At 37.5% G+C, this 13577-nt stretch overlaps 1 protein-coding gene across 4 annotated transcripts in view; it reads right to left on the reverse strand.

Moving 5' to 3' along the window:
- Nucleotides 1–13577, reverse strand: part of LOC121864106 (general transcription factor 3C polypeptide 3-like) — a 45848-nt gene that overhangs the window by 5230 nt on the left and 27041 nt on the right. For all 4 annotated transcript variants that reach the window (XM_042363006.1, XM_042363010.1, XM_042363008.1 and 1 more), the window contains exons 13-14: nucleotides 10878–11110; nucleotides 5122–5316 (exon numbers count right to left, since the gene is read on the reverse strand). In XM_042363006.1, the coding sequence (XP_042218940.1) occupies nucleotides 5122–5316; nucleotides 10878–11110 (428 nt within the window). The remainder of the gene's footprint in view (nucleotides 1–5121; nucleotides 5317–10877; nucleotides 11111–13577) is intronic.

Consider the following 13577-nt stretch of genomic DNA (forward strand, 5'->3'; position numbering starts at 1 on the left):
CAGTAGGATACACAAATTTGACCTACCTCAGGTATGAGTTGTAGTTGATGTCCAAGAATTCCCAGGGCATGGTAGTAGTGTTGGTGGTAGAAGGGATGGCCGAGGTGGTGATGGACCAGTATTACTTGAAAATAAAGTCCGCGCGTCTGCTCTTTGATGTAGCAAAATTGTTTATTACTATTTCATTAAAATCCTTTATTTCTGTTATCATTTTATTTTCAATGGATATCACTGCTAAAGCAGACAGTCTGTCATTCACCATGTATTACTTGAAAATAAAGTCCGCGCGTCTGCTCTTTGATGTAGCAAAATTGTTTATTACTATTTCATTAAAATCCTTTATTTCTTTTATCATTTTATTTTCAATGGATATCACTGCTAAAGCAGACAGTCTGTCATTCACCATGGTACTGTGCAAAAAAGTTTTAATTCTCTTCAAAGTTGAAAAGCACCTTTCTGCTTCTGCCGTTGTCATTGGAGTTGTTATTAAAATTTTCAGCAACTTGACAGTGTCTGAAAATGTTGACTGTAGATTATTGTCATTCATCATCTCCAACAAGTCTATGAGACTTTCTGATTTACACAAATCTTCTCTTGTGTACAGTACAGTAAGTTCAGTCCTCAATTTGTCTTTTTCAAGCATGGGATATGCTGCAACTGCTTGTTCAAGTTCATTACTAGGGAAATTTTTGGTATACACTGGAAAATTATTCACTAAAAGTAACTTGCTTGCTTCCAAATGATTAGTAAAGCTGAATCTCTCTCTGCACTGCAGCAAAATTACGTCACAGACCTCCTTTGCAGCAGCTAATTTGTCTGTTTTAAATTTTCTTCTTTTCTGCTCAGGAGGCAACAGCAACACCATCGCATCACATTCGTCTCTTAACTTCTGAACTGCGGAATTAAAAACTTTTAAAGAGGCGTTAGCCTTAGCTGCATCAATATTTCTAGACTGAAGCTGAGAGAACATGATGTCAACATGAGGCATTACTTTGGAGAAAAATTCCAACCAAAATTCGAATTCAGGATCATTCACAATTCTTTTGATACCAGCTGCTGCAGATCCAGTTTCTCTTGAGTTAGATGCTTCCAGTGTGCTGCAACATTCAATCAGTGCATCTTTCATTTCATGCACAGCATTGACTGTTCTGCTCTTGAAATTCCAACGTGTTGCAGATGGCCTTGGAATTCGATGACCAGGAACATTCTCCAATGCAGCCATTCTTTGTGGAGACTTAGAAAAAAATGCTGGTATTCCTGACAAGCTATTGAAAAATACACGAACATTGGTATTCTGTGATGTTGCCTTTCCCAAAATCAAGTTCAGTTGGTGGGCATAACAGTGGATAAAGTGGGCATTGATATACACTTCTTTTATTCTGGTTTGCACACCTTTATTGACTCCACTTAGAGCAGCTGCACCATCATAAGTTTGGGCAATGAGCTTGTGTGGACAATCACCAATTAAAGTCTGGAGCTCTTTATGTAACACACTTGATAAGGCTTCTGCTGTCTGATTGATAGGGTTAAAAAATCCCCAGAATCTCTCAACAGGCTTCCCTTGTAGCTCATACCTTAGAACAATTACCATCTGTGTTTTATCGTAAATATCCGTTGTCTCATCACACATAACTGCCAAATAATCTGCATTCTTTACTTCTTCCTTGATCTTATTTTTGCAAATTTCCAACATAGATTCTAAAAGTTCATTCTGTATTGATTTAGATGTTCCTTTAAAAACTGTAGCGGTCTTTAAATGAGCATCTAAGCTAGAATCCAGTTCACAAGCAAAATCAACTAATCCACGAAATACTCCCGGATTCTTAGAGCTCATTGTTTCATCATGTCCTCTAAGAGGGAGTTCAAATTTTCCACAAAATTTTACACAGTTTATGATTTTGGATAACACATCTCTGTTTTTTTTCACCTGTTCATTGTGTTTTGCAACTGAGAGCTTGTATGCTGTGTCAATCTGAGCTGCAATGTTCACTTTACCCAGCAACGATAAATTAATCATGTTATTCATATGTTTGGCTGACTGCTCATGTTTCACTATTTTCTGTGGCAAATGCCTCAAGTCAGTCACACCACTTTTCGTCCATGCCGAGTCCCCACCAAACAATAAGCATGGAAAGCAGAATAAAGTATTTGCCTCGTCACAACCACAGAGCCATTCACATTTCTGATAAACACTGATGTTAAACTGGCGTGTATATTCTTTGTTCCTGCTTGTACTGTTCTGTTGAATGGATAAAACTGGTGTAGGTCTTCCTCTTGCTTTGATTTCAGTCTTTTCATTTAATGTCAGCTGGGAAAAGTTGATGTTTTGCAAATACTTCACTCAATTTTCCATCGTCAAAGGGTAATTAAAGAAAGCACGATTTAACCACACCGTCCACACGCAATGTAAACACGTTGTACGAGACTGAGCTGCTTCAGAAGTGCGGCGGCGGCGCCAATTAATAACAGACATGAATCGTACAGCATTGACAGCAACTATGAAAGTAACTTAAATTTTGGTCTGATTTTAATGAAAATTCACTTAGCAACGTATTGAAAATAATTAAATAACATATAAAATGATATATTTGTTGGTAGTGTATTATTCAGCTGTCTCTCTAAAGGAATCATACACCTGGCAGTGAGTGTCTGGGGGGACTGCAGCTCTGCAGCCCTATGCACGAGCCGCCTGTTCTTTGGGGAGCTGGCAAAGAAGTCTAGCAGTGTGAGTTTAGTATACTGTAGCAGTGTGAGTTTGTGTTTTTCATTAATAAAAGTTGAGGGTGGAAGGAAGGGTGAAACACCAACCAGTAGTTATAACTAATGTATTTTAGACATAATAAAAATACTACACTCTGACAATACAAAAATAGTTGACCTTCCCCAAGGTCACAGCACCACACAAACATAACTAACTTTCTCTCATAAATGAAGGTCTCTTCTTCTCCATACAAAATAACAGACCTTAATACTATCATTACACACTTAACATTATATAAACAGACACTGGTATAATACAACATACAACAGTACCTTGAGTTCTCCCTTAATACTATCAGTACACACACTTAACATTATATACACAGACACTGGTATAATACAACATACAACAGTACCTTGAGTTCTCCCTTAATACTATCAGTACACACACTTAACATTATATACACAGACACTGGTACAATACAACATACAAATTACCCCTTCAGTGTGTTTACTGTGACACTACCCAATAGAAAACTTAGATACTCCCTTAGTGCGGCGAGTGTGAACATTAAGCAGCTGTAATAAGAGTCACAAGAGATTATAGGGACCTTTACTACTGTTATGCAGTACACAGTACAAGTTGTACCTCTCTAGTCCGGCATTCTGTGGTCCGGAAACTCCCGTGGTCCGGAACGATTTTAGTTTGTCCAATAGGTAGATAGGCAGGTTTTTTTTTTTTTACTTATCTGAATTATTATTGCAGGAGTATTAAATTTATGCCCCTCAGGCCCCAATGTGGGTCAGTGACCTATGCCCAGGTGGGCTAATCCCCTTAAAAAAAAACCACCAAAAAAACAAAGCCGCAGGAAATTAAGGTTTGTTTACATCAGGCAGTTCGGCTACTCTCTCTCTCTCTCTGCTTGTCTATACAGAGTACAACATTTAACCCTTCAATATATATGAGCAGTAAATAAGTGTTGCTTTCATATTCTTATGTAGAGTAATGTCGATATGTTTTCACATGTGCACACTTACATATGCGCAGTCTCACTTTTTTTTACCATTAATGGTTAGCTACTTATATTGTTCCATTTATTAACACTAATTAACATTACAGGTACTTCAAACAACCATATTAATTTTTTTACATTAATTTTACTACAGCTAAAATCAAGGTCTTATTTTCTTCAGTTTTATATGTAGAACCAATCAGTCACTGGTTTCGTAAACTTTAACATAAACAATGCCGGCAGCGGTCTCGTCTCCTCTAATATTCGACGTATTAATAATAAATTGTAGTGTTAATTTTGCACACACACACACATTAATTCAATAAAAACAAATTCAGAAACATTAATTAAAACATATATGAACAGTAAATAAGTGTTGCTTTCATAGTCTTATGTAAAGTAATGACGATATGTTTTCACGTGTGCGCACTTACATACGCGATCTCTCTTTTTTCTTTACCATTATCGTTAGCTACTTCTATTGTTCCATTTATTAACATTAAATAACATTACTTAAAACAACCATATTAATTTTACTACAGCTACAACCAAGGTCTTATTTTCTTCAGTTTTATATGTAGAACCAGTCAGTCACTGGCTTTGTAATCAACGAAAACAATGCTGTGTCATTTCCTCGTAAGGTTTAATATTCTACGTATTATTAATGAATTGTATTGCTCATTTTGCACACACAAACATTAATTCAATAAAAAAGACATTCAGTAATAAACAATAATGAATCTTTTGTGCATAAGAGAAATGACGCTGTTTACACGATTATGCACGTCGTCTGCACGTTGGCGGGCCGTTCAAACCCGTCGAAATTCAAGTTTCCACCGTCAAATTTTTTTTTATTTTTTTTTTGGTGTGTTCCAATAAAATACGTTAAGAATTAAAAACTCGCGAAATTTGAGAAGCTACTATACGACATTTAACCCTTCAATATGTCTTCAAAGAGACCATGATGCAGAGAAAGTGGTGCTAGTGCTTCCAAGCATAAGCACAAGTCACTATGTATCCAGGATAAGGGTGAATTTCCATGGTCCGACAATTTCCATGATCCGGCACCGGTCAAGTCCAGAGGTTGCCGGACTAGAGAGGTACAACCTGTATATATATATATATATATATATATATATATATATATATATATATATATATATATATATATATATATATATATATATATATATATATATATATATATATATTATTTTTTAAGGAACTAAGCAAATATTTAGCCAGGAAAAAATTAACCTAATCCAGAGAAGAATGTATTCCTTTTTTTTTAGAATCTCTGGTTTTCTGAGATCCGGTGTTGAGGGTCGATACCTATAGTAAGTCTTTTAACTATAATTTAAGGAAGATGTCAGGAAAATTCTCCCTGTTCCATGACAGTAAACATTACCTGTTCTTTTCATGAAGAGTAGTGCACACAGAGGTGAATAGTTGCCATTGATGATCTAAAGGAACATCAGGTCCTGTATATGCTGGACCATTGTCTTCAAGATTTTCATTTTTAGATCGACGCAACTCACGAATTGCTTCATATTTATTACTTAATTTTTTGTTGCTCAACATAGCTTCTGCTTCATCTCGATTTCTGTGAATAGCCCACAAAGATTATTTACATTATTAGCAACAGACCATAAATATTTCACAAAAATACTGATTTAGTAGAACAGAAACAAAGTCAAGTAAAATTTCAAGAATCTGTTAAATTTCTTAAATCTTTATCTAATTTCTGGGATTTTTGGATCCCAAAATTCAGCCAATTTAGTACACATAGATTGAGTAAGAGCAAAACACTAAATGATACTTTTAGAAAGTAATGTAAGAATGAAAAAGTGTCACTGTAGTAATTCCTCATAACTGCTTAAGTTTCTGAGTATGCAACATTCTAGAGGAGGAATAGTTAAATCTGATCCTTCTGGTTCCAATCCATGGAAAACTCTTCCTCTAATGGAACTCTCTTGAAGTATTAGTGATACAAAAGCTAGGGTATTTAATCACTCAACATTGCAAGCAACTCTATCAAAGGACAAACCCCAAAGAAAAGAATCCAGGAGAAGGACTCTGGCTGGATCTGACATCCACTCTGATGTCAACATCCAAAGCAAGATATTTAATGTTGCGACAGTGTGATTGGTCACATATGACCTGGACACTTAGCATGTAAGAAAAGATATTTCTCCAAAAATTTTGAACATGGGGGAAAAATTTTAAGGAAACTAGACTTATCTCTCATATGACAACTAAATGGAGAGGTACTCATTCTGCCCCTGTAGAGGGTAAAGAAAGTCAAAACTCAAAACTAAAAGCAAAGTCCTTCTTACAGGGGCCTGGACTTAGTTAGACTATTGTGATGCCCAAGGCCACCTGGTACACCAGAGTGTTTGAGGAAGTGTTTCACTGGCAGAACATTTGATCTGATATCTGAAGCTTTTGGAACAAGAAATACTGGACTAAAGTGGCCTGGATACTATTGTTGAATTACATTCCTACATAACAGTCCGGCCACAAAATCCTTTACGAGTGTATTACAGGTCCATGATTGTAACAAGGGAAAGCTTTCCCATTTAATAATAAAAATATTATGGAACATCTAGAAACCCGAGAGACCCAAAGTCCCCATTCTCATAACATGGTACAGTCAGTCACCCACTAGAAGTCTAGCCCATGATGGCCTCAGGGGCTAGACATCCAGTGGGTGACTGAGTCTACTGCTGCCCCCCTACACCGCTGTCCAAGCAAAACAAGCTGTCAAATTGTTACATCTTAATATCAGTGGGAAAAGAAGGAAAAATCTCTCCATTCCAAGTACAGTATCCGAACAAATTTCTGAAAATAGCACCATGAGCATTTCCAGAAAATTTCAAGAAAATCTGTGTTCCGGGCATGGGAATGAATTTCCAAGATATTACATCAAGTTTCTAAACCAGGGACGTGTCAGGGCACTTGCATGGGTAGGCTCAAGAGTGCTTGTGAGCTACGATTGGCTATAACTGTCATGTGACTGCATGGGATGCCTATGATTGGCTGATGTATCTCGCAGCCTATCTCTTCAAACTCTTGCATCATGACATTCTTAATTCACTGTCTGCAAGCAAAAGTCTGCCACTGAACAGGCTTGTTAGCTCGCACACTAATGTTTTCACATACGATCTGTATTGTGCAGTACTACTGTTCATTACTGTACCAGGATATAATCAGCCAAGAATACCATTAAGCAGTGTTAGGAGGTAAAAATTGATTACAGGTATCCCTTGTTAACAATGGGGTTGTGTTCCTGAAAATCTAATGTTGAGCAAAATTATTGTTAAACTATGAATAATTGGGGATGTGGCTTACTGTCTCCATCTCTATTACTACCACATCCTAAGTAAAAAATATCAATACATTACAATAAAACGCCCATAATTTTAAATAATAGGGGTTCTATCCCTTACGAATTATGAGATTTTACGAATTATGAGGGATACCATTTCCTGCGGAAAAAACAAACAAAACAACGGTAATTTTCCGTTGTCTGCCCCAATCAAAATTTAAACGTTGCTAAGTACATTACCAGATTCAGGTTATCAGACATAATGGCTCAAACACTGGGCAATGGTGGAAAAACAAGTGGAGAAAGCTTGCGCAGTAGGTCAGAGACATGCACTCCATTGTCATGACCGTAATGACGGCTAACCTGCTAAACTAATGATCCATATTGCGCTTACACGTCCACAAAACCTTGTGAGTCTCCCAGTGGAAATGTCCTCCGTTCTCTCTGTTTCTTTGATGACGTCATCGAGTTGTCCTGTGTTTGGTGACCGTAGTTGTAAACTCTTTCTGCTACCGAGACCCTGTAAACCTTTTTTTTTTCACCTATGAGTATCAGAGACTGATAATTATAGTGAAATTGTGGTAGGGAGGTTAACTGAGGAATTAGTTAATACTCTGAAGGAAACCTTTCGAATCTGCTCCTCACGTTTGTAGCAAGGCGTTGCATGTTGGGACCTGTTGCCATCCAACCTTTTGTGATCAATTTAATTCTTGCTTTTGATAGCTCAGTCAGAGCATTTTTGTGAAGATAATAGTGGGGAATGAAACTGAGTTCGTAGTCTCAGTTTCAAATGTCAGTGTTACAGTAACGTAATTCAGTGAAATGGTTGAGTAGGTGGAATCCGTGACTTTAGCGTGGGTGGAAGGCGGCGGTTGGTTTTCAAATCAGTAAGCCGCCACACTCCCCACCAACAGGTAGGTCATTCCACCTTCTCCGTGTTGTAATTCGCCATTTTTTAAGTGATTTGACCTAATTAATAGTTTGATTGTGCAAGTGTTACAGTAACGTAGTTGATGTGCTTTGAGTGAAGTATTTTATCTCCTTAACGTCCCTTTGAAACGTTGAGGTTCGATACAAACCGTGAGTAAGCTGCCACACTCCCCACCAACAGGTCCCTAATGCAGCCTGGGCCGTGTCCGTAGCGTGGATGATGCATTCACTAGTCTTGGGAGATGTCTGAGGTCCAGTGGAGTCGGGTATCCCCGTGAACCCCGACCGTCAGAAGCTCCACTACCACCTGTGGGCCCCATAGGTGGTAGTGGATTCCCCTAAAGCCATGCCACCCGTGGTGAACCCGGATCATCAAGCCCCCAAACTACTGCCAGCCCCCGTCATTGGTGGATGAGTACAGTACATAACTCGGTGGGGCTATTTGTGTGGTGGTGTTAGTCCACCGGAATTATCGGAGTATGTTGGAAGGTGTCACCTGGTGATGAGACTCCCATGGCGGCCGCTGGAGTATTGCCCCTGGGGTCCTGGGGTATTGAGTGTTGTACTGGCAAGTGCCACTGGTTTTAATGGTACTACGGTGCGGTAAGAGTTTGTGTGTTTTGGTGTGGGCACACCGAGTAGTGGTGCAAGTAAATTAAGCCTGGGGGCGTGGTACCAGGAGTTCCTATTTTGGGTGCATACAATGTCTTTTCTGTAACCATTTTTGTGTTTCAATAAACAGTGTATTTGTATGTGGGTCTATGATTCACCTATAGTATTCACCGTTGCTCTTTCCCTAATACTCGATACTATAATTACATGTACCCATGGGCCTTCCTCTCACGTCACGCTACCAAGTCAGAGTATTAACATAAGTTGTTGTAAGAGTGCCAAGCCCTTACAGGGTGGCAGCTCTTACAAATGGTGGCTTTGGTGGCTCAGCAGTAAGTAGTAGCAGCCCCGCTCTTACACCATGACTAACCCACGTGATCTGACCAATACGCGTATACCCAGTAGTTGTTTTCAATGAGGCGGGCGGTCGCATCCAATGGTGACGTGTGTGTCATACATATTCGTAAATGTCTCTCATAATTCAAAATTTTACCAGATGTTATGAAAATTGTTACATGTATTAGCCGGAACAATTGGTGCAGAGCACTTCCGGGAATGAGAGATTTCCGGGTAACGAGACGACTGTCTCGAACCCGGAAAATTAACCCTTATACCCGGAATTTTCCGGGTAACAGAAAATTTGTTCTCGGAATTTCATGAAATGCGACTGATTTTCATCTCTCAAACCCGGAAAAAACTGCCTCATCCCCGGAATTTTCCGGGTTTCGGGAAATTTTTTTTTCTGAATTTTCCGGAAAATGTGCCCCTTGGAAAATTTCAATTCCGGCTATCGGAGAGTTCCGGGTTTGAGGGATTCCGGCTAACAGAGATATTACTGTATTACGAAATCTGTAACATACATTTCGTAACAGCAAAACATTACGAATTATGAGTGATTTTGAATTAAGTGAGTACGAATTATAGGGTTTTTACTGTACCACCAGTTCTATCATCACTCTACTTGTCATATACCCATGAGTTTGTTTCCAAGAATGAAGTTCAGTGAACCATAACTACTGTGTCCGAAACTCTCAAAGCTGTAATAAAATATTAAATTATTTACTGATATTAACCTGACCAATATTATTTATTCTTTTCTCATAATACAGGTGGCCTATCAAAAATCCGGCAACCTCGGGTCCTGAGGAGTGGCGGATTTTCGAAAATGCCGGAAAACTGATGGTTATATTTGCTGTATAAGTTTAACAGGAAATGACTAGCTGTACAGTCCTTTAAACAAAGAAAAATTAAACACTTAAGTTAGGATAATATAATTGACATTGCTGGATTCCTTGTAAGACCAGGAATATTTTGAATATAAATTTCATATATTTTGCACATATAACATATTTACTCAGAGTAAACATTATATCTAAAATTGGTATGTCTAATGCAAAATCTATGATGTTTATATTCAAAATGATCATCAAATTGTAAGAATTCCAGCAATGTATATTATATTCTGGCCGGGCAATTTGTATGAATTTTATGAGCTAAAACATATATCTTCATTAAATAAACAAAGAAATATTTGAAAATGCGCTCCGAAATCCATGCCGGAAAACTGAAGGTTCCGGTTTATCGGTTGCCGGATTTTTGATAGGCCACCTGTACAGAGTGATTATTATCTGAATGGTAGATTTAGAAGAGTAAATGTGTAAATCTCTGTACATTAGAAGATGAACATGTGTTCCCATTATTGAGGTCTAGGAAGCGAACAGTTATAGGCAGTTAATATGATTTTAATATCCTCATTTTATGAAATTGAACTTGGAGGCATTAGAAAGGGTTGATGATTTTCCACACACATTAAATAACATAGCTACTATGAAAGACTTTCAAATTCAGATAACTTTAAATAAAGTGAGGTTAAACATGTAAAGAAATAAAAAAAAAATGGGATTTTAGTTACAACCCTGTCCATACAAAACAAAAATAATATCCAATACAGTACATAAATAATGTAAATACTGTTCTGTAAATAAAATGATGTTAAGTAATATAGATTAATGAAATTACTGTAATTAAAAAAAATTGGCTTTTAGTTACAGATTTTTGTGTGTGTTTGTAACCTGGGGACTGCCTGTAGTACTGGACAAGTAAAATTTACTTCTTTCATGACTGGTACTGTACTGTTAAGCTGTCTCTCTCTACAGAATTAATTAAACATCAAAGGACCTATCTCCATATCGATTTCACATTAGAAAGAGTTGCCTCCATGTTAAGTTAAACTTAATATATTAAATTCTGGTGCACAATAATACTATGTTAGAGTAGAGTGACTTTGTTCTCACCGAATATGAATGAAATGTCTGCGGAAAAGGAGTTTTGCAGCGTTGATGAATTCATCAACAAGACCTTGGTCTAAGAGAATTTTGCAGCGCTGATACAGAAGCTGGGAGTCCAGGGGTTCAGAGTCACTCTCTTGGTTGAGGATGAGCAAAGCTTCATCCAGGCGACCAAGTGATTGCAAAATTGAGGAAAGAGTCAATCTGGCTTCTGCATGTTGTGGTGCTAATTGTACAACCTGTGGAAAGATGAGAAATATGGTAATTAAATAAATTAATCAAACTATAAACAATTTAATGCTATTCAGCATGGCCTTTCAGACAATACCTCCCTAAACAACACAGGCACAATATACTGTACATCAAATGGGCATCCAAAAGCTATGTAAACACACATGTCCTAACCCAAAACTGGCAAATGTAGCTTGTTGTCCTGAATCCCTTGCCTGCCCCAAAAGCAACCCTGCTTTCCATCATTGACTTGTCTTAGTGACCTCATTTGACCTGTTTCCAATTATCATAAAAGTGTTGAAGCTGATGTGGACACCGTGTGTGAGCCAGTGTTTCTTGGTAAATACTCAAAGAGGTTTGCTGTCACCTTGGACCCTTCAAAGAGTGTTAGGTCGTAGACAAAAGTCTCATCCATCTCCCTCCTACAGGTTGTACCTCTCTAGTCCGGCATTCTGTGGTCCGGAAACTCCCGTGGTCCGGAATGATTTTAGTTTGTCCAATAGGTAAATAGGTAGCTTTTTTTTTTCTTTTTTTTTTACTTATCTGAATTATTTTTATTATTACAGGAGTATTAAATTTTTGCCCCTCAGGCCCCAATGTGGGTCAGTGACCTATGCCCGGGTGGGCTAATCCCCTTAAAAAAACAAACAACAAAGCCGCGGGAAATTAAGGTTTGTTTACATCCGGCAGTTCGGCTGCTCTCTCTCTCTCTCTCTCTCTGCTTGTCTAAACAGAGTACAACATTTAATCCTTCAATATATATGAGCAGGAAATAAGTGTTGCTTTCATATTCTTATGTAGAGTAATGACGATATGTTTTCACATGTGCGCACTTACATACGCGCAATCTCACTTTTTTTACCATTAATGGTTAGCTACTTATATTGTTCCTTTTATTAACATTAAATAACATTACAGGTACAGTGGGGTATGCTATAACGAACGGATCCTACTACGAATATTCCTATAACGAACGGTTTTACCTATAAAATTGAGAATGCTATAACGAACGCAACTCCTACAACGAACGCGGATGAATACGGGACTATTTCGCCTGGCGCATGAATATTGTTGTACCGCGACCCACAACAAGAGCGTCAGGCGCCATCTTTGTCTCATTGTGTAGCCAGTGCACCACTGTTATTGTTGAAATTTCGTCTTTTGATGTGGAAATTCGCGTTATTTGTATAACTATTTTGTTATACAAGTATACAATTGTAACAATGAGTCGTCCAAAGCGAGTGAGAAAGCTAATAACCCTTGAAACTAAGAAAGAAATTATAAAGAAACGTGAGAATGGAAGAAGCATTGCGAAACTTAGTGATGAATATGGGATGGCTAAATCGACTATATGTACGATTTTGAAGAATAAAGAGGAGTTAAAAACTGTGCAAGTGGCTAAGGGAATCTTTAGACTTAGCAAAGCAAAGTGTAATGTGATTGAAGAGATGGAAAATTTACTCTTAGTGTGGATAAAGGAGAAAGAAATGGCAGGTGGTAACATTAGTGAAGCTATAATTTGTGAGAAGGCCAGACAATTGTTTGAGGACCTTAAAGCCAAGACTCCCAGTGGAAGTGATAGTGATGTGCCAGTGTTTAGGGGTACCTGCATGCTGAATAACACTAAGGTAAGATAAAGTACCGTATTTTTTACATTTTCCACAGAATTTTTTCAGTGTTAAGTGGTTGTATTTGGGGGCCTGGAACGGATTAATCCTATAACGAACGAATGCTATAACGAACGAGGTTCTGGAACCAATTACGTTCGTTATAGCATACCCCTACTGTACTTCAAACAACCATATTATTTTTTTACATTAATTTTACTACAGCTACAATCAGGGTCTTATTTTCTTCAGTTTTATATGTAGAACCAATCAGTCACTGGTTTTGTAAGCTTTAACATAAACAATGCCGGCAGCCGTCTTGTCTCCTCAAATATTCCACGTATTATTAATAAATTGTATTGTTAATTTTGCACACAAACATTAATTCAATAAAAACAAATTCAGAAACATTAATTAAAATATATATGAACAGTAAATAAGTGTTGCTTTCATATTCTTATGTAAAGTAATGACAATATATTTTCACGTGTGCGCACTTACATTCGCGATCTCTCTTTTTTCTTTACCATTATCGTTAGCTACTTCTATTGCTCCATTTATTAACATTAAATAACATTACTTAAAACAACCATATTAATTTTACTACAGCTACAACCAAGGCCTTATTTTCTTCAGTTTTATATGTAGAACCAGTCAGTCATTGGTTTTGTAATCAACGAAAACAATGCTGTGTCATTTCCTCGTGTGTTTTAATATTCTACAGTCAGTTCTGCTATAATGCGATAGTTGTGTTCTTGTAAAACATCATGTTATAGAAATTCGCGTAATAGAAATAACAGGGCTTATGGAGAAAATAGGGTTAGGTGCAGATTACTACTCGAAAAAAATTTAGTAGTTAGCCTAACAC

Source organism: Homarus americanus, unplaced genomic scaffold, assembly GCF_018991925.1.
Source record: "Homarus americanus isolate GMGI-L3 unplaced genomic scaffold, GMGI_Hamer_2.0 scaffold26351, whole genome shotgun sequence".
Lineage (NCBI taxonomy): Eukaryota > Metazoa > Arthropoda > Malacostraca > Decapoda > Nephropidae > Homarus > Homarus americanus.